This window comes from Panthera uncia, assembly GCF_023721935.1.
Source record: "Panthera uncia isolate 11264 chromosome A3 unlocalized genomic scaffold, Puncia_PCG_1.0 HiC_scaffold_11, whole genome shotgun sequence".
Taxonomy (NCBI): Eukaryota; Metazoa; Chordata; class Mammalia; order Carnivora; family Felidae; genus Panthera; species Panthera uncia.
Genome location: NW_026057578.1, coordinates 29,911,790 through 29,933,630, shown reverse-complemented (window position 1 = coordinate 29,933,630; position 21,841 = coordinate 29,911,790). Strand labels below are relative to the sequence as shown.

Sequence of the window (21,841 nt, the reverse complement as noted above, 5' to 3'; positions counted from 1 at the left end):
ATACATAAAATTCTAAAATACTATTAGAATATAAATTAAAATAATATGTTAATAGATATAATATTAGCATTAAAATAATACTTCATCAAGATAGCTAAAGTCAACATGTAATATAATCAGTTATAGTTCTATACATTGGGAAAAAATTGAAAATAAAGGGGTTTTTTTGTTTGTTTTTTTAAGTTTATTTATTTATTTTAAGAGAGAGAAAGAGTGCAAGTGGGGCAAGGGCAGAGAGAGTCCCAAGCAGGCTCCGTACTGTGGGGCTCAAACTGATGAACCGTGAGAGCACGGCCTGAGCTGAAGCTGGACACTTAACCGTCTGAGCCACCCAGGTGCCCCAGAAAATAAAGTTTTAAAAAATTACAACTTAAAAGAGTATCCAAAAGCAACAACAACAACAATCACTACCCAAGTACCCAGTAATAAATCTAATAAAAGGTGCTTAAGGCTTTTCTGAAGACATATGTAATCATCTGTATCAGTGACTTCTTACCTCGTACTTCTCCACCCCTCACCTTCATCCTGTCCTCAAATTGTCCTGCTTTTCCAAATACGGGGCCCAGAGAGTGTGCAAAGACATAACCAGGATCATAGAAGACCCCAGCAGGCACTCAACTCCCCCCACACTGCCGGCGTGCTCCCCGCCTCCCACACCCAAGGGTCCAGCTGCCCTGCTAACACCTCACCTCGTTGTATAAATCACTGAATTCCTCAACCACGTCCTTGGGGATCCTGTGGCCACGGTTGGTGAGGTAGCAGGCCACGCCATTCTTGGAGTAGAGGCTGATACGGCCCACGCTGCGCTCCCCATCAGTTGTCTCTTCCAGAAGGCCATTGGCTTCTGCTAGATGATAGATGGGATTCCCATGGGAGCCATGGATCCAGGTGGCTCCCAACTCAAAGGTGGCGTGTCCTGACGGTGACAACAACAGGCCCTTAGAGGGGCAGGGACTTCTTCACAGAGGGCCAGAACACTGCCTCAGCCTTCTTCCTCCAAGAGGATCCTTCCATCCCCTCAACAGAGCAGGAAGGGGAATTAGGCCCCTATCCGGCAACCAACCAAAGTCTTCAGTGAAAAGCTCCCAGGGGAAACTACATGTGGCACAAAATGGATTCCACTTTACAGCTGAGATAACTGCCACCCTGAATGCTTTTGTGATTTGCCCCCAGAGTCGCTTCACTGGACTAGTTACAAGGCTCTGCTTTTCCATCCCACCTTTGTCTAACACAACACCAGACACTGAGCCCTCCTTTTTCATTGATGGCTCTCCCTCAGGAGATACTGTGTGGGCACCTGAGGGTACAGTGGTCCCAGTGAGGGGAGAGAGGTTACCTGAGGTCCTCTGGCCCGAGGTCCTCATCTGACCTTACCCCAATTCCTCAACATTCTCCAATGGTCCCGGAGTCTAAGCCCCGATCCCAGACAAAAAGTGGCCCCCCTCCCAGCTCAGTCTGAGGCAGAGGAGGGAGGGCAAACATTCCAGGTTGGAAGACTCCTCCTGAAGGCAGTCTCAAATAGACTTCCAGAGAAAACTAAACTCTGTCTTCCTAAGGCAGAAAAACCTTAGGTGGCAGAACCCCAGGAGTCTGTCTAGGGCAGGGGGCAACTCCTGGACCCAAGTTGGGACAGGGCTAGAGCTGGTGCTGGTCCTACCATCCCATCCAGAGCCAAGGTACCAGATGCTCTGAGGAAAGCTGCCTCTGTGCCTGGGCCTCAGTTTCCTCTTCCGATGCTGTAGGGATGGTGGCACATTGTCTCCTTCCCTGCCTAGTTCCCAAGGAAGTTGAAGCAAAGCAAGGGGAAGAGAGAGGAACATTTTTTGGTGTTTTGTTTTGTTTTGGAGGGCTGAGTCAAGATATCATGTGCAGTTAAGTTTTTTGCTGAGACAGTCACAATAATTCCTCCTCTGTCCTTGTACACATAGCTCTTTGCAACGTGACCTTGCCAGTCCTCCCATCAGGAGGTAGAGTCCATTTCCCTACCCCTTGCATCGGGGCTGGCCCTGTGACTTGCTTTGATTAACAGAATGCAGTGAAAGTGATGTCTGCGGCTTCCGAGCCCAGGCCTCAAGAGATCTTGTGGCTTCCACTTTCACACTCTTAGAATGTGACCACCATGGAGAGGTTTACCCTGTTGGAGACATGTGGCCCAGCCAAAAAGCCAGTGCCAACCACCAGACAAATGGGTAAGGCTGTCATAAACAAACCAGCCCCGGTCAAGCCACCGGATGACTGCAGGCGAGTGGGAGATTCCAGGCAAGACCAGTGAAAGAACCACCTGCCTGAGTCCTGCCCAAATTCCCAACCCACTGAATTTAAGTAAATAAAATGGTACTGCTGTAAACCACTACATTTTGGGGTGATCTGTTATGCAGCAATAGTTATCTGATATGCCATAACAGACAACAATCACCCCTCACCCCAGGAACTGGCCATTCTTTTTTTGTGCATCCCCTCTCCTGGCTGTTTCTAATTAAACCACTAGTTACTAAAAATAGCCCTGTATATATGTATGTGCCAAACAGCAGGCAAGAGAACAAAACGGTCAACCTCGTGCTACCGCCAGTGAGACAGAATTTCCTGAGGTCTCTGGGAGAAGATGCAGGAACGTGTATGTCCCTTTGTCCAGAAGGTGGGCAGATGGGATGGCACCAAAAAACTAAAAACCCAGTGCCCTGCTTCCAGTGGGTTCCTAGTGGGCATTGAGAGTATTTATTACTACTCCTCCTTTAATTCCTCACGCTTGGGGTTCCCCAAAGTGTCTTGCCTGGTTTGAGCTCCCAAGAGAGGAAGAGACCTCGGGGAGGGGCCTGGACCCTCCCCAGGGCACGCAGGGAGCTCCAAACCACACAGTCACTGGGCAGTGACATCCAGGCGTGGGACAGCACCCTTCCTGGACGGACATTTGGCAAAAGCAGGAATGAGGTGAGGAGCTTGAGGTCGGCAGCAAACTCAGCACCCCACCCCTATTCCCCAGGCTCTGCAACAGGGGGGGTGGGCAGGCCCTGGTCGAGAGATATTTCCTGCCCTCGCCTGCCTGCCCCTCTATGACTGCGATCCTTGTGACACCCCTGCATCAAAGGGCACCAGCACCATCCAGTGTCCCTGGGGCTTCTGGCCCTCGACGCCTGCCCCGACCACTGAGATTCAGAGCCACCACCTCACATCGTAGCAGGTCCGCCCCTGGTTTCAGCCCCGTATGTCTGCACACACAACACACACAAATTCGCCCTCCCGAGGACATGCTCTCCCCGCTCCTGGCGGAGTCTGCCTTGATCACATACATCACTCCACGCGTATGGCCCCTTCTGCTACCTGCCCAACTCTCCCCATCACCTGAAGTCTGCCCAAAGTCCCCCAAGTCAGGAAGGCCCCCACCGCCAACAGGTCACCAGATCACGCTTCTTTGCAGCTTCCCGCACCCCATCTCTTCACCCCGCCGCCTGTTCCATGCGTGGCATGTCTCAGCTGTCAGCTACCCCTGAGACTAGACCATTTGTCCTCATCTTCTGTTTCTGCATCATACACTGAATGTCTTATCAAGACTCAGGAACCACAATGGGAGCTGCCCCTTCCCTACCCACTCGGTCTCTCATTGGTCAGACCCCCTGGCTGGGAAGTGCTGACCTCCAGCTGTATTTCAGGCAATTCCCCCACCCCTGGTAAAATCTGCCCAGTCCTAGGGAAAGTCTCTTACCTGGAGGCTTTCTCCAGAGGCCTCATTACTCTGTAACCTGGACAGATCATCTTCCCAGGCAATGCTAAGATCTGCCCATCACCCACAAGGAGGCCCCAAGTCCCAACCACTCTGCTGCCCTGAGCTCCTACTGTCCCAAGACTAGCTCTCAGTCATGATATGTTAATTCACACTCAAGAGGTAATGACTAATAAGAACTTACAGAATTACTCTTCTTGTGAAGCAGAAACTGGTCCACCCACTGCCGAGACACTGGCCTGGGTGTCCTTTCCTTCCTAAACACTTGAACTCTAGGTCATGTTCCAAACACGAAGGCCAGAGCCCCATCTTGCCCACCTCAGAGGGTTGCTCAGAGGGCAAAGGAAGCTTCTGGCAAAGGCCCACTTATCCCAGGGAAAAACCAAAATAATGAGATTTGAGGCAGGGCCAGAGCACTGAAGGACAAAAGGTGACCTTGGCGTGGGTGGAGGGGGGAAACTTACCGAGTTTCACGCTCTGCACGCGGCCTCCGATGCAGGTGGAAGCCTCGAGCACAGTGACATCCGTGAAGCCCTGCTCCAGAAGTGCTTTGGCCGCAGCCAGGCCAGCCAAGCCAGCGCCGATCACCACCACGCGAGGCTGTCCCCTTCTCCGTAGGCCACGACTGAGAGGGTCATTCGCACTGTCGCCACTGGATTCACAACTTTGCATACCGTCCGCACTGGCCTCCTAGGAACCTGCAGGGGGCAGGGGTGTCACAGCTTACCTGCTCTGCCTTCACTTCCCACCTGTCCCATGGGACACTCATGAGCTCTGCCCTCAAGGGGGCGGGGGAGGGGGGGACCTCCTTGAGCCCTCCTGCTCTTCAGGAGACCTGGACAAGAGGAGCCATCTCCAAAGGATGTGGCAAGGAGGAGGACAGACAGAGGGAAGGAGAGAGGTAGAAAATATGCACTGTGGGCCCCCGCCGGCAATCAGGACTGCTGGGAAACCACCCTAAGCCCCTGGGATCCGTCAATCCCACCCCCAACCTGGTAGGCACACTGCCTATTCCCCAAGGCTGAGACTAGAGCCAGCCAGGAAGGTGATGACCCAAAAAGACCAAATTCAAGAGAAACTATTGACACTGCTGACCCTGAACAAGCTCGCTCTGACACGGCTGCTGTGGTCCAGCTCACACCAATCCCAGATGCCCAGACGACAGGATGCTCACACGGACCCCAGGATACTCACACAGACCGCAGGATGCTCACACAGACCCCAAGATGCTCACACAGACCGCAGGACACTTGCACACACAGCGCTGGACCCTCTACTTTCCCTCCCGTGCGTGGCTCTTCCCTGGCATTCTTTCTCCTTTGCCCCTTCTCTCCTCCTCTAGCTTTCTGTTGGTCTTTCACAGTGTGAATGAAGTGGCAATTTGGTGGGCAGGACATAGTCCCGCCCTCCCCCCAGAAAGTGCCACGAGGCCGGTATCGGACGAGCCTCTGCTATTCCGGGTAGTTCTCTGGTTGTTTTCCCCCAGCCACCCAGCCCCTCAGTCACCGCAAAGCAGCAAGGAGCCCAGGAAACGGTGGACTGTGAGGACCCATGGCACCAGAGGCCAGACATCAAATTGACAGTTACACTAAGCCAGCTTGTTCAGAGACGCCAGACCAGGGAGCTGATGGCTAGGCAGCCAAGGGGGGTCCCTGAATCGCCCCAGTGCTGGGAGAGGCTACCGCCTATTCCCAGAGTGACCACGAGGGCCCCAAGGTGCCTGTGGGCCATCCCAAGGGGCCGCTCGGCTCTCATCCTGTCTCTGTTCCCTCCCTGACCCAAGCAACTTCGATTCCAGTTGTCTTTGCTGAGGGTTCAGTGGTAGAACCTACTAACAACAGGGGAGGAAGGGTGTCTGGAAGGTGGCTGCTGGGCAGTGCAGCAGACAGGGGACATAAAACAACTGTCTCCCCTACCTAACAAAGCTCAGTATAACCCTTCCAATGACACAGCAGCCCCACCCCCCAGAATACGCCCAAGAGAAGCAGGACATAGTCCACCAAACACACATGCTAAGGAATGTTCATAGCAGCTTTATTTATAAGAGCCAAAACAACAGAAGCAACCACGGGAGAATGGATAAATCTACTGCACTATGTGCAGCATTTTCATGCATATTCTTCAACAATAAACAGAACCAGGGGGAAGAATAACTGAAAACAGTCAGGAGGGAACTTTCTGGGGTGGAAGGAATATATATCTTGATCTGAACGGTGGCCACACAGTATACATACAAAGATCCACCGACCTGGACAGGTAGGATTTGTGTCATTTTTATATGTATGTGTGTGTACCTCAGTAACCATTCAGATATTCATTCCTGGCAAGGAAGGCAGGTAGGCAGGCAGGAAGTAAGGAAGGAAGAGAGGAAAGAAGGAAGGGATGAAGGAAGGAAGGGAGGAAGGAGAGAAAGAAAGAGAGAGAGAAGAAGAAGAAAAGGAAGAAAGGAAGGGAGGGAGGAAAGGGAGAGAGAAAAAGAAAGAGTGGGAGGGAGGAAGGAAGGGTAGAAGGAAGGAGAGAGTAAGAGACAAGACAGAAAAAGAGACAGAGAAATTAAAAGAAAGAAAAAGAGAAAGAGGGAGGAACAGAGAGAAGGAGGAAAGAAAGGAAGGGAAAAAGGGAGAGAGGGAGGAAGGAGAGAGAAAGAGACGAGAAAGAAACAGAGAGAAAGAAAGAGGAAGGAAAGAAAGAGAAAGAGACAGAGAAAGAGAAAAAAAGAAAGAGGGAGGGAAGAAAGAGAAAGAAGGAGGGAGGAAAGAGAAAGAGACAGGAGAGAGAAAGAGAAAGAAAAAGAAAGAGGGAGGGAGGAAGGAAAGAGAATGAGAGATAAAGAAAGAGAGGGAGAGAAGAAGAGAAAAAGGGAGGGAGGGAGGCAGGGAGGGAGAGGAAGGAAGGAAGAAGGAAGGAAGGAGCGAGCAAGCTACATACTGACTTCTTACATCTGGTCTGATCATTAAAGCTTCCCCCACCTTGAATGGCGCCCCTCAACATCTCTTTATCATAGGCTTAGCAAAAGGGTCTTTTTCTAAATACGCTGGGGCTGTTCCTCATGCCTCCCGCCACCCACTCCGCCGGCAGACGCCATACCTGGGCACCTGGGCTTGGACGGGCCTGTCCCCCCACTCCCGCCCCCAAATTCCAGGCAAACCCCCAGACCCAGGCCGACCGCCTGGGTGCCCGGGCAGTTCCCTAGACGGCCGGAAGGTGGCGCCCGCGGCCCAGAGCCCTCCGAGGCCGAGTCTCCGCTGGAGGCCGGGGCTCCCCGCCCCCTTCCAGGAGAAGGCGGTGCGGCTCCGCCTTTCCTCCTCCCTGCAGCTCCGTTCCCTCTCCTATCCTTCCCCGCTCCCTCCAGCGAGGTTCCTTTGGGCGTCTGGGAGCACGGGGTCGGGCGGCCTGGGTCCTTTCCTCCCTGCGCCCTGCCACCCTCCCCGCCCCCAGGTTCTCCTTCCGGTGGACTAAATTTAGAGGGGAGGGTGTGGCTGCCTGCACCCGGCGGCCAGGGCGGCCAGCGGGAGGAAGGGTCGCCGAGACGACGCGGGGTGGCGTCACGTTGGTAAACACACTGGGTGCTCGGAGCTGCCGCTGCCGCTGACGCCACCTGCCAGGCACCCCGCGATGCGACGTGGCGCTGCCGCCCGCCCCGCCCGCGTGCCTCACCCCCAGGACTTGGGGGGGCCCTGCCGGCGTGCTGGTGTCCTGGCTCCATCAGCACCCCCCGCCGGGGTCACCCTCCAAAACCGCCTTGCTTATACAGTAAAGGGGGGGGGGGGTCTCAAACCTGACTGGTGCAACCCCTTCTTGAAAATTTCCTGCGGGCTCCAGGTGTGACTGGGATAAAACTGGGAGGGACCCACTCCCCTCTGAAGTCTCCTCACAAAACCTCTAGTTCCCGTGGGGCACCCCGTCTGGAAACCGGGGTCTAGTGAAGCTGGAAGCTATGGGGAAAGGATACTTGGGGCGCAGCGCCTCCCCAGCCGGCTACCTGAACTTCTGGCTACCCTCAGAAGTGGCCAGCTGGTCCTCACTACATTGTTGTGACAGTCGAATAAGGCCTTATGCGGATGTGGCAAGACGGACAATATTTTCAAGAGCCTCAAGTGTGAAAATCATTTGTAAAGTTCTATAACTAAATTCTGAGCAGAGAGCCTTGGGACGGGGGCTCAGAAATGCCCCGTGGGGAACGCAGGTGGGCAGTTGCCTTTAAGATGAACACAGAAAGGACCCTGAGTTCCCAATGTATCAGAGACCTTGCACTCAAACAGCACAGGGGTGAAAGTAGGTAATGAGCAAGGGCCATGTGGGTCACCTGCACCCATGACCTCCTCCCCCCCCCCCCCAAGGAATCCCACAGGCCAGTTCCTTCCACGGTCAGAGAAGCCTTACACAGGGCCCACAGAAGGCAGAGAGCTGAGAAAGCTGCCCCATGGCCCCCCATATGGACACACGGAGCCAACACACCCTGGAGTCCAAACTGAAAGGGACAGAGAAAATCATGTGTAGGAACGCCTACTCCGTGCCAGGCCCTCAGCGAAACGCTGAACTGGGCCTTCCAGTGCTGTTATCTCCAGCCAGGGTGGAGAGGAGAGTGTGAGAAGCAACTTGTTTTCTGTTGATTTGTGGCATCTTTTCCTTTCAGCTTTTTTTTTTTTTTTTTTTAATTTTATGAGAAACCGGCTTATTGAGGAAGAAGAATCAGTTCATGCTCCTCGGTGCCTGCCTGTCCTTCTCTCGCCTTTGGGAAATAAATAAATAAATAACATCCTCCTTGATCTGTATGCACAGGAGAAACAGAACACCCTGTACTTTTTGAGCAGATAAAGGAGAGAAGAAAAAAGTGCTGGCTCAGCCAGGCAGGGAGGAGGAGGGGGGGGGGAGGGGGAGGGGGAGGGGGAGGAGGGAGGCACAGGGCAACGGACACTTGTCTTCTTGCTCCTGCTTCCATGGAAAAATGAGGGTGGGAGCCTGGGGCTCCCATGTGCCCAAAGAGGCCAAGCCTGGTAGCTTCAAGAAATCAGGCCAGCCATGGCATGAGTATCCCACCCCCACTCTAGATGCCCCACTGCCTCCCCCCGAACCTCTGCTCTGGCCTGCCAGCCAACACCTCCCCCTGCTGCCCACTGCCCTGACTGAACCTGCCCAAGAAGCCAGTCTGGAAAGAAGGCAGCAGCAGAAGAGAGGAAAAGAGGGAAGAAAGGCCCCATCCCTTTGGCAGGGTCACCCAAAAAAGAAGGATGAAGATGAGAAAGTGAGGCGACAGAAATGGGTGTTGGCGTTGTCACTTTCCCACCCCACCTTCTCTCAACATCCCCACCAGTTGCATCATCACCTTCAAATTTACCCTCCAAGAAGCGCCTCCAATTGCCAAATACCAGAGACGTACTTTAGTCCTGGCCTCCGACTGCTGACCCCCTCTTGGAAATGCCCAGTACTGAGCAGGGGGCACCAGGCATCTTCTTGTGCTTCCCCATCATGATTAAAACCACAGGACTGCCAAGCGGTCCCAAGGCTCAAAGCTGAATGCATCCTCACAGGAAGACCTGCCCTTATCCATCAGGTCAAGCCATGTCAACCCCCCAGAATCACTGTCGCCTCTCCCCTCAGTTTCCCCCCACACACCCCTGCCTCCTCCATCTGAACTGTACCCCTAGAGAATTGCTGGGCCTGCCCCAAGTCACGCCCAGGCCTCTCATAGACCAGGAACGTAACCCAGCAATTCACTGAGCTAACCGTGTACCAGGCATAGGGAAGGCCTCGGCATATCGGCCCTTTGCCCTCTGGACTCAGCTGACCTTTCTGGCTTCAATTCTCACTCAGATGCCCCCAAACATACACACACACACACACACACACACACACACACACACACACACACACCCCAACTTCACTAAAGTCTTGGGATCCCCGGCACTGCCCACTGAAGGCCTCATAGGAAATGTCCCTCTCTCACACATGTCACAGAAGCCAGCTCTGGATTCTCTTGACACGCACACCCTTGTACGGAGTATTGGTTATGCAGCTGTGTGACTGCACGGCTGTATGTTGTTGGACCCACCAGCAAGGCCTGCTCCCACTGACCTTTCTTGAAGCACCCTGGAAAGGGGAGTTCCTTCCACTGGCTGGGCTCTGCAGTGATCCCCCATGTCCCCACCCCCGTCCTTCTTCCGTTCCCCAAGCATGGACATCTCACCCCAAGAAATCCTATTGTCTGTTATTCCGTAATGAGGCTGCAGTCCCACAGTCACGGAGCAGGGCGTGGTCCCAGGCTACACTGGGTGACTCTCCCCGGCCCCCAAGCCCTGGGAGTGAACTGCAAGGAAGGGTCAGTAGCCCAGTTCACTGCAGGTGCCCCACCCCCTCCCAAAGTCAGCCTTCACAAGAAACAAAAAAACTCTACCCATCCTTGGCTCCCCTCTAAACACAGCCTACTCTTGGGGCGCCTGGGTGGCTCAGTCGATTAAGTGTCCGACTTCAGCTCAAGTCATGATCTCACGGTTTCTCGGTTTGAGCCCCGCATCGGGCTCTGTGCTGACAGCTCAGAGCCTGGAGCCTGCTTCGGATTCTGTGTCTTCTGACCTCTGTCCCTCCCCCGCTAGCACTCTGTCTCTCTCTGTGTCTCAAAAATGGAAAAAAAAAAATGTTACAAAAAAAAAATTAAAAACAGGCTACTACTCTCAAATGTGTCTGCCTGTCTTTTTCTCAAGGTCACCTCATTCTGAGCGACCCATTTCCCAGAGGACAAGAAGACGGCCAAGGCAGCTAGCCCACCCAGCTCACCTCACCTCACCCTTTAGGATCCAGCCTCCTCCAGCCGAAGCGCTCCACTTCCCACCTCCAAGCCCCATGCTTCCTCACAGGAGCCCTACCCAGGGCTCTGGGGGCCACCCGCACTCTCCCCTAACCAACTTTGGGGACTTATAATCCTTTCCTCTGAACAGATACTACTAGTGCCCAAGGGCAGCAGCCCTACCTCAGTTTCCCTGGAGGGACCCCTCTCTGCTTCAGGCTTCTAACAGATGGGAGGGAGGGGCAGGGAAGCTGGGGGGCTGGCCCAGGGGAATCTCTTTGGACTGCCTGGCAGGTCTGGGGAGGGATTTGGATTCTCCTGGGCCCCCCAGACAATGCAATTATTCTTCAAATGTAAAAAATGCCCAGAAATCCCAGACCAGCTGCTTTGCACAGCCGCGGAGACAAAGGGGCTCTGTGTCTGCATGTGAGGCCCCTCCCACTCCTCAACCCCAGGGAGGGGCTGGGCCCGAACTCCTCCCCACCAGACCCTCCCCAGCCCTCCTCACCCTGGCCAGCCAGCCAGGAAGTGAAAGAGGCTGGGCTGCTGGGCCAAGCCTGGCCAGCCACAGGGGCATGAGGGTGGGCAGTGAGAGGGCATAAGCATGGGGACAGGGCAAGGGCAGCCTGGGAGCCCAGACACCCAGGTTCAGGCCCCAGCTCAGTCTTTTCCTTACCAGGTGACCTGGACTAGTGGGTTCCCTTCTCTGGGTCCCACCCGGCCAACACCTCTGAACTTAGCCCAAAGACACAGCATCTGTACCCCACCTCCTGGACACACTGGTTGAAGCCCATCTGATGCTTAACGGCCTCCTTTAGTCTTCCAGCTTTCCCATCTGTAAAATGGGCATAGGGACCTCTACCTGGTAGGACAGCTGGGAGGAGTAAATGAGACAGCACCTAGCAGGCCCACCTCTGAGACAGCAGGAGAGGGAAGAAGACCCCTGAAGAAACCAGTACAGGGGCTTCACCTGGGACCCAGGACTCCATCTCACTTATAGAAGAACCCCAGTCAGCATCTGAGCTCAGACCCAGGCCTCAGCCTATGGCTGCAACCCTAGTATCAGACCAGACCTTAACCCTGACATCAATCAGAGTGCATGGACAGCCTGTGTTTGACTGGCCCCAACTCTGAGTCAGCCTACATCCTACCCAGTTCTGGAGGGTCGGGTATCAGAGACAATGGTCATTAGGCAACCCCAAGCTCATAAAAGGGAAGGCGTGGGAGCCTCATTCCACAGAGCCCACCCACCAGCAATGTTCTCTGGCTGCCACAGGCCCACGTGGGCAAGGGGCTCTGGGGGCCCCATCTTCCGTCCTGGCACTCAGACTTCTCTCCCAGCACAATGTCTTTGTTACCCACATCTCCTCCTCACAACTAGATGCATAAAGTCAAGTCCCTAAAAGCGCAACTTTAAAAGTCTTTGTAAGCCTTTTCAGAAAAGAAGCGGGAAGCCTATACTGCATCCTGCATGGAGAGAGGCAGCCCTTGACTTGGTGTATGGGGGGACAGAGCCAATGGCACGGCCCACACAGGCACTGGCAGGCAGGAGGGAAGGGCATTCCTGGAAAGGTGAGCTCTGTGTCCCCACCCCTACTTCCCTTGATGCTCCCTGGACCCAGGAGGATGGTTCCAGGACCCCAGTTTATAGCTGCCTACAGAGACAGGCCTTGGAGATAACCCAGCCCAGGCTAGAAGCCTCGCTGGGGGTGGAGGAGGGGAAGCAAGCATGGAAGGAAGCCAGAGAAAGGGTAGAGTGTTTCTGATGGGCCTAACGCTCAGCCGGCAGGCAGCCTCCACGACTGTGTAGCCAGAGGGAAACAGGTAGAGATGGGCCAGGGCGGAGCCCCAGACCACATTCCTGCCCCCACAGTCACACTGAAACAGCTTTGTCCCACACTCCACCCTAGAGATCTCACCCTGAGCACAAGTAAGTGAGTGGCTCACACTCTGATCGTAGATCAGGTCAGGGGCCAGTCATGACCACTTCTAAACACTCGGCCAGGAACCTCTCCAAATCTGGGCCAGCCCGACCGGCTCAGCTTCCACCTCCGACCCCCGCTCCTCATCCCCCATGCCCTGGGTTCCCATTTTTGTGCGTGACCGCAGGCAAACATCCTCTCTGGCCAGGGAGGCAGCCAGCTCTGTGCCAGCAGGGCCCATCTTCTTCCCCTCAGATCCCAGAACTTTCAGGTGCAAGCAAACCCCGTGCCTCTTCGGCCCAAGGAGAGGTCAGGGGTCTGAGATGTGGACTGTGGACTCCTAGATGCTCCTGGAGAAGATGAAATTACCCAGACAGCCGCCTCTGCCCCCAACCAGTGAGGCCTTGGGAGAGTCCATTAGCACTTGAGCCTCACTTTTGAGCCTCACTTTTCCCATCTGTAAAATGGGAATAATAAAATGGGAATAATCACCCTTGCCCGGAGTGAGGCTAGCCCGGACCCCAGACCCTATTGGCCAGCTTCCAGGGTCCCCCAGCAAAGTCCTAAAGGCACAGGTCTCATTCTGGCTCGCTTCAGCAGCCCTCAGGATAAGACCCCAAGGCCCAGATTTCCTCCCTCCGAGCAGGACCTGACACCCAAATTCTGAGTCCCCCTCCAGGAAGTCATCAAGCACACATGTATAAGAGACCACAGAACTGATCGCTGTCCTAGGGACCACGCTGGTGCAGGGCTGCCCTTGGTGAGCAGAGCAGGCTGTGGGCAGAGTGGGCCTGAAGGGAGATGGTGCTCACAGAGACACTCCTCTGGGAGGAAGTTCTCCTACAAGGGCTGAACTTGAGAGAAAATCAGCTTCAAGAACAAGGCACCAGTCCTGTTCTGAGGCACCCAAATCACTATGGCCCTTGGGGAACCCAAGGAAGAAACACTTACCTCCCTCCCCCCTTCCCTTCCCCTACTTCCTCTCTCTCCCCTACTTTCCTTCCTCCCCTACTTTCTTTCTCTTTCTCTCTCTCTCTCTCTCTCTCTCTCTCCCTCTCTCTCTCTCTCTCTCTCTCTCTCTCTCTCACCCCCCCACACACACACACAATCACAATCACAAAAACACACTTTCCTATGGTTCACTTGATGACCTAGCTTAGTAAATAGTCCCCTCTTTTTGAGAACATGTTCTAGCATCATGGTTTGCATATAGGTTCTCCCTGGGATCAGATCACTTGTTTTTTAATACCAATGGTTTGAATCTTTGTGACTTATTAGATGAGTGACCTAACCCAATGAGGATAGACAGTGCCTGCTTTAGGACACCTGGGTAGCTCAGTCAGTGCAGCATCCGACTCCACCTTAGGTCATGATCTCGCAGTTCATGAGTTCCAGACCTGCATCGGGCTTGCTGCTGTCAGCCTGTTAGCACAGAGACCACTTTGGATCTTCTGTCCCCCTCTCTCTGCCCCTCCCCTGCTTGTGTTGTATCAACAATAAATAAACATTAAAAAAAAAAAAAAAAAAGAGTGCCTGCCTCACAGGGTTGAGTGCGACAATGCAAAATACTTAGCCCAGAACCAGGCATGTAGCAGCAATGGTTTTTATATTTGTTTTCCTACAGGCCCAAGTGCATACTAATCAGGGTCACCAAGGGAGGCCTGGGCCAGGAGACCAAATGTGGCAGGGACGTTGAGCCAGTAGAGAAGTCTCAGACCTTCCTGAAGGATGACTCCAGAGCAAGACCTCCAGGCCTCAAAGAGAACCACCTCAGCCCACGGTGATAACTGCCATGGTCTGATGACAGGGGAGGAACGAAGATTAGGAGAGAAGGCCATCCCACTTCCTGGGGGTGCTTGGACCTCCCAGGCAAGACCTATGAGGCTGTAAGTACAATGAAATGACCACCCATGTGGTCACCAGCCTCCACGATGGCCCTCGATGACCTTTGTCTCCTAGTACTTGTGCCCTAGTGTAGTCCCCTCCCAAGCTGACCTGTGTAACCAATAGGATATCATAGAAGTGACAGAGCATGATTTCTGAAGCTGGGTCAGAAAACATGCTGTTGCGTCCACGTGCTCTCTTGGACTGCTTAATCAAAGGGAAGCCGGTCACTACCTTGTGATGACACTCCAGAAATCCTATCAAGAGGCCCAGGAGGCAAGAGTCCTACCACCAGCCAAACCATCTTGCCAAGCTGTGAGTGAACCACCAGGAAGCAGATCCTCCAGCCCAGGCAAGCCTTCGGATGAGTGTGGCCCCAACCGACATCTTGATTCCACCTCCTGAGAGACCTCGAGCCACAAACACCCACCTAAACTGCTCCCAAATTCCTGACCCACAGAAACTCTGAGGATGATGAATGTTTATTACTGTTTTAAGCTACTACATTTGGGGGTTGTTTGTTACAGCAATAGGTAACTAACTACAGTCAGCAATTCTGTCTCCGGAGAGACCCCCAGGCAAACTCCCCATTCTACTCAGGAGCCCAGCTCCCTTGTTTCTGAAATTCAGGGCTGTGGCAGAGTAAAAAGACAAGGTGGCCCAGGCCCCACAATTTACAAGCCCACGAGACAGGCACTCCTACCTAACCAGGGATTCACACTCACCTGGAGATTTTTACAAATGACCAATCCCCAGCCCCCATGCTGGGTCATCTAAATCAGACTCTTGGGGCGGGGGCGTACAGGACAGGGTCTAGCTCTCGGTGATCCTGGGGAAGACTCGATTTCCATCTGTGGAACAGTAGTTGCCCTCATATCTGCTCTGCTTTCTCATGAGTCCTAAGCTCTCCAATCAGAAGTCTTCAGAGAGATTTAGATGTTTTCTCTCCCCCAAGATACAGCCCTGCCTGGCACTGCATTAGTCTCTGGGGAGAACACAGCAATGGATTAAAGAGAGAATGTACATGATGTGATAACAGCCGTGATGCTGAAGATGTGATAACAGCTGGGATGGTGAATGCGGGAGAACATGGGCCAGGCACCTAACGGGGGCAGGGAAAGGAGTCAGAGAGGATTTCCAGGGGATACCTGAGAAAGGAGCTCCAGCAGCAGAACGGCAAAGGCTCGGAGAGACTGCTTACAAGATCAACTCTCAACACCGCTTTTCCCTCCCTCCAGGGCTCCTCCTCCAAGCTGCTGGCCCCACGTGGCCGCATTCACCTGACCTTCCTCTGCAGCTGCAGCCGCCACCACCTAAGCCACTCTGCAGGCATGACGGGCGCCCCTGAGCTTCCCCAGGTGAGTCGGCCACGCATGAAAGCTTGCCCCAGTGGGGGCACCAAGGAGAAGGGGCAGGATGGCCCCGACACCCCAGAGGGCACAAGATTCCACAGGCGGCATCCCAACCCTCCAGAGAATGAGGCAGGATGGTCACGCTTGCGCTCAGCAAACAATACAGGCATTGCAGACCCAGCATAGTGCAGGGTGCAGAGCAGTGAGATGTCCAGGTGAGATGCCCAGGACATGGAGCAGGGGTGAGGATGGGGAGGAAGCCTTAGCTGCATCTTAAAGCAGGGGGGCATGTTCCAGGCCTAGGGTGTAGCCAGTGGGGAAGACACTGGAGATGCATGAACAAGGTAGGAGAGAAAATGAGGCCCAGGGAGGGGAGGGGTGAAAACAGGGGCGGGAGGAAGCAAGGGACAGACTTTTCATTCACTCATTCATTCATTCATTCAAAAATGTTTGGTCTTCACACCCATTAGGACGGCAACCATAAAAATAAATAAATAAATAAAATGGTGAGGATGTGGAGAGATTGGAACCCTTGTGTGCTGTAGGTAGAAATGTAAAAAGGTGTAGCTGCCATGGAAAACTGTGTGCTGGTTCCTTTAAAAATTAAATATAAAGTTACCATGTGATCCATCAATTCCACTGCTGGGTATATATGTGGAAGAATTGAAAGCAGGGTCTTGAAGACATATTTGGACACTCATGTCCACTGAAGTATTATTGACAATAGCCAAAAGGGGGAAGCCACCCAACGTCCAGGGACAGATGGGTAAACAAAATGGAGTATATGCATGCAATGCAGTATTATTCAGCCCTAAAAAAAAGGGGGGGGGGACATTCTAACACCTGCTACAACATAGATGAACCTTGAGGACGTTATGTTAAGTGAAATAAGCCAGTCACAAAAGGACAATTACCTTGGGGCACCTGGGTGACTCAGTCGGTTAAGCTTCCAATTCCCACCCAAGTCACGATCTCACAGTTTATGGGTTCGAGCCCCTCTTCAGGCTCCAGGCCGATAGTGCGGAGCCTGCTTGGGATTCTCTCTCTCACTCTCTCCCTCTCTCTCTGCGCCTCCTCCACTCACACTGTCTCTCTCTCAAAAATAAATAAACCTTAAAAAAAAAAAAAGGACAATTACTACATGATTCCACTTATACGAGGGACTTAGGGTGGTCCAATCCGTAGACACAAGTAGGACGCCAGGGGCCAGGAAAGGGGGGAGATGGGGAGTTAGGGTTTAATGGGGCTAGTTTCAGTTTGGAAACATTAAAAAAAAAAACCTGGAGACAGACAGTGGTGGGGATGGTAGCACAACACTGTGAACGCACTTAATGTCACTAAACTGTGCCCTTACAAACTGGTTAAGGTGGTAAATTTTAGGCGATGTCTATTTTACCCCCAAAGAAACCGTAAGAAACAACTACGGCCACAAAAGCGTTTGGTGAGTGCCAAACCTTACGGCTGGCACTCAGGGTACAGCAACGACCAGAGGCCTCCGCCACCCGACCCCCCAGAGGATCTAACAGGTCAGGGTGACAAGTTCCACCAAACAAAAGAGGAGCAGGGTGAGGGGAGACGCAGCTGCTCTGCGTGGGGAGGTCAGGGAAGTCTGGCCGATAAGGTGACATTGGAGCAGAGGAAGTGACAGGCAGGAGGGGGGAATCAGAGGATGAGAGTGCTCCGGTGACCTCCTGGGGATTGCTGGATGACAGGATGTGGGGGTGAGGGTGAGGGCAGGAGCAGGATGACTTGGGTGACCAGTCATGACACGGCCAATCCTGACAAGTTCCGTGTCAACTAGTTTTTGCCTCTCCCCTTCACGACAAGCCTGTGGGGAGGAAGGGTGAGAAACTGAGGCTGAAGAACTTGGTGCGGGATTCTCGGGCAGGGGGGAGGGCCCAGGGGCTATCACGGCCCGGAGCAGCAGCCCCCTGACCGGGGCTTGTGTCCCCTTGCGGAGATCCACCCATTCCGCGGAAGGGACCCTTGAACTTGAAGCCTGGGAGGCGTGAGCTGAGCGGGCAGCGGACGAGGTGGCTTCCCTGCGGGGCTTCTCCTCTCTCCCTGCCAGGAGCCGCAGCCTCGGGTCTGGGGTGAAGGAGGACAGCCCAGTCAGCACTTTCCACGGACTCTTTCAAAACCACTGACAAGAACCGAGGCTGTGAGACAAACTCAGCCCGGGCACAGTGCCCCCTGGCCGGCCCCTCGTGACTGCACAAAGCCCGTCTGTGCTGCGGCTCCAAGCCTGGGGAGGAGGGAGGTCTCCTGCGAGCCCATCCTCTCTCCTGAGCCACCACGGGGTCCCCACTCTGCCTAGCCCAGGACACCCCGCCCACAAAGAGGCAGCCCCGGTGGCAGGGCTGAGCTGCCCAAGGCTTGCCGAGCCCAGGCAGGGTTTGTGGGGCCGTGAAATGCTTAGCACTGATCCCGTACCCCTCCACTGTAAACCCTTTTCCGGCAAGGCCCCCTCTCTTATGGCCTCCCCGTTCACCACAGCTTATCACAGGCGAAGGTGGCACACATACCATCACAAAAGGAAAAAAGGAAAACATCCTCGAGAAACCCAGCCACCAGACACACTCCGTAGCAAACTTCTCTTTACTGAGCCCTTGGTGTGCCAGGCCCCGTGCTGGGGACTTTCCATTCACTGAATCATTTAATCCTACACCCTGCTGCCCATTTTACAGATGAGGAAACAGGCTCTCAAAGGTTCCCAGATGGGACGAAGGCCACCCAGAGAGAGTGAGGGGCAGAGCAGGGCTTGACGACACTGAGCTCATCTCTTTCTGCCCACTGCTTGCTGGGTTCTCAGGCTCCCACTCAGCCTCCCAGGACAGCGGGCCCAAGGGCTGCCCTCAGCTTGGCACTCCCGTCTTACCCTCCCCACAGGCTGACACTGAACACATTGTGCCAGGCACTCGGGGCTGGCAGGAGGCATCCCCAAGCCTGGCGGCTCAGCCCAGCTGCCCTGCCAAAACCTAGGCTGCCACTGGGAGGCCACCTGCCTCCTGGCCAAGGTGTTGGTGGGGTATGCTGCGGCCACCCTAGCCTCTCTACCCCGTGAGGCTTGGCCTAAGGCTTGCCAGGCACTACGCTATGCCGGCCACAGCCCTTTGCCCTTGGTTTTGTCTTCCATAAACACCTGACCCTGTCCAGGAATGGTGTTCTAATTGCTTTTGCCTACACGATAGAAAAGTCTAAGAGCAACTAACTCGTACTTCCTTCTAGACAGTCACCTCCTTTCTCACTGGCCCAAGACATTCCCCTCCCGGTAACTTCAGAATGGTTTCACTGTGCTCTTCTAACGAGTCCTAACACAGGATCGCCCAATAAAGGGCTCTCCATAAAGTTCAACCCTGAAGCAGGACCCCCACCCTCACCCCCGCCCCCACCCCAGCAAGAGCTGGAACCGGGTCTGAAAAGCCAGTGGTGTTCATTTCAAAATGCACACGTGGGCCCTGAGCCCATGATTTAATCCATAAAACACCTACAGAGTTAAGACGCTGAGCTTGGACAATAAACATATTCTTCAAGTCCTTTTGTTAAGTTCAAAGCAGACTTAATAACTCACCAGCTTTTGAAATCGAGAAATGTCTGTTCTTATAATTCTGTCATCATTATCACTATTTTTTGCTGAGCACATGTGAAGTACAGAACACAGTGCTGAGCACTTCACGTAGAATATATCAGTTAATCCTCACACCAATTTGTCCATCCCACAGAGGAAGAAACTGAGGTTCCGAGAGGTTCCATAACCTGCCATCCAACATAATGCGCTCCAAAAGTCACTTAGTAAGATATTAATGCTCAGGCTTTACGTTTTAAAACCAAGAGATGAGTCGATTTCATTGTCTTTTCCTGAGATAAATTTTCAGATTAACTCAAAAGTTTTGCATTAATTGTGTATGATTTTTTTTTAATTTTTTTTTTAACGTTTTACTTATTTTTGAGACAGAGAGAGAGACAGAGCATGAACGGGGGAGGGTCAGAGAGAGGGAGACACAGAATCTGTGTATGATTTTTTTGATTTTCTAAAATAAAGAAGATCAAAAGTCATCCGTGTATTTAATTTAACATTTAAAAGCCTCTTTTAAAGGGGCGCCTGGGTGGCTCAGTTGGTTGAGCAGCCGACTTCGGCTCAGGCCGCCATCGTGCAGTTTGTGAGTTCAAGCCCCGCATCGGGCTCTGTGCCGACAGCTCAGAGCCTGGAGCCCGCTTCCCGCTTCGGATCCTGTGTCTCCCTCACTCTCTGCCCCTCCCCTACTCGTGCTTTGTCTCTCTCTCTCTCTCTTTCAAAAATAAAAATAAAATATTTACAAGCTTCGTTTAAAAATCTTTCCCAAGGATGTTTGCCCATTGGTGATCCTAAGTGTCTCCAGTCCGAGTCATCTTTTTTTTTTTTAAGTTTATTTACTTTGGGTGGGGGAAAGGGGAGGGGGAGAGAGAGGGAGAGAGAGAATCCCAAGCAGGCTCCACAGTATCAGCACAGAGCCAGACTGAGGGCTCGATCTCACAAACCATGGGATCATGACCTGAGTTGAAATCAAGAGACAGCCACTTAACCAGCTGAGCCACCCAGGTGCCCCACAAGTCACCCTAAAATCTAGCTGACCTGAAGTCTCATCATTTTTGGCCAGTCCAAAAGAAGGACCCACCAGCCTCTCCTCCCTGGGGTCTAGAGTTTGGAGGGCTGGGCTGGCTTGGAGGAGAACTGGCAGTGGGTAGAGAGGTATGGTTGAAGGTCTGGGGACAGGCCCTGTAGGGGCTGTGAGGTAAAGAAAGAACATCACACCAGATGTCCTAGAACCTTGGCTTTGAGACCCAGTCATGCCATTCAGCACTGCCAGTATCTCCATGCTCCAAATGGGGCAACAGCTCATGCCTGGTGCAGCCATGTGGAGAGGACAGGAATTATGGGTCTGCCAGGGCCTGGCACAAAGTTGGCGGAGGGTGGCTAGGTTCTTTCTTCTGTTTCCTAATAACTTACAAATCATTTCCAAGTGCTTCTTCTCCTGGTCTTAAATCACACCTTCCTTAACATTCTCCCCCAAGAAGCAACTAGAAGATAAAGGAATCTGGACCGAGGAGGGTGGGGGAGGTGGGGAGCGGGGGTCTTCCCCTCCCCCACAGCCAGGCCACCCTGCTCTGGCTGAACCTGAATGCTTTTCTTCAGCTTCTGTCCCTCTCAGCCTCTGATGTAGAGGGAGCAGAAAAAGCCCTGGTGCCTGCCTGTTTGAGGAAGAAAGAGACGGGGCACCGAAGGACAAGGGCCTGGAGCTGGGCTCAGCAAGAAGGCGCAGGAAGCATCATCTGCCGGGGCCTCCCTGAGCGCTTCATCACTGCGTCAGCCTGTCCGCCCCAGCGCGCCATGACAGCAACTTCTCCTGGGTCACCTTGTGAGCGGCCACACCCCATCTCCTCCACCTGAGCTACTGAACAAAGAATCCTCACACCAGGGAGGAAATGAGGTTTGGCAAGGGGCAGGGCAGGGTAGCCTCAGTGACAGTCCCCACCGGCCACCAGGGAGGGGAGAGGGAGTGGAAGGGCACAGGGGACCCTCCCCTTCCCCCTTCTGCATGTGCAACACCCCTTCCGGGAAGGTGACATGGTGAGATTCTTAACCTTTTGGAAAAGTGACTCAGAGCTCTGAGAATCTGAGGATAAGGGTCAAAGGGTCAAAGGTCTATAAGGGTCACATAAGCAACCCAGCCCTCCCTGTGCTTTGGGCCAAGAAGGGGCACAGCTATTCTGTGAGGAAACCCAACGTGTGCATTTGAAGGGGGTCCCGCACCGCCACCCCACCATCACTGCACACCCATGCCATATTTCGCACTGAATCATTGTTCTTTTTTTTTTTTAATTTATGTTTTATATTTGAGAGAGAGAGACAGAGAGCGAGTCGGGGAGGGGCAGAGAGACAGAGACAGAATCTGAAGCAGGCTCCAGGCTCCGAGCTGTCAGCACAGAGCCCAACGCTGGGCTCGAACTCACAAACAGTGAGATCATGACCTGAGCCGAAGTTGGACGCTCAACCGGCTGAGCCACCCAGACGCCCCTGAATCACTGCTCTGATCCAACCACTGCCCTGCTGGAAGACTCTGATGGCCCTGGAGGTAGGTCCCTGACACCTTCCCCCTGCCCTCAGGGCCCCTGTCTCCCACATGCACCCTCTGGGTCTTCT

General features: G+C 53.6%; 1 protein-coding gene across 4 annotated transcripts in view; it reads right to left on the bottom strand.

The window, feature by feature from the left end:
• SMOX (spermine oxidase) overlaps positions 1–21,841 on the bottom strand; it is a 48,757-nt gene that overhangs the window by 19,145 nt on the left and 7,771 nt on the right. For all 4 annotated transcript variants that reach the window (XM_049651076.1, XM_049651077.1, XM_049651079.1 and 1 more), the window contains exons 2-3: positions 4,183–4,416; positions 690–916 (exon numbers count right to left, since the gene is read on the bottom strand). In XM_049651076.1, the coding sequence (XP_049507033.1) occupies positions 690–916; positions 4,183–4,390 (435 nt within the window). In that variant the 5' untranslated portion in view covers positions 4,391–4,416. The remainder of the gene's footprint in view (positions 1–689; positions 917–4,182; positions 4,417–21,841) is intronic.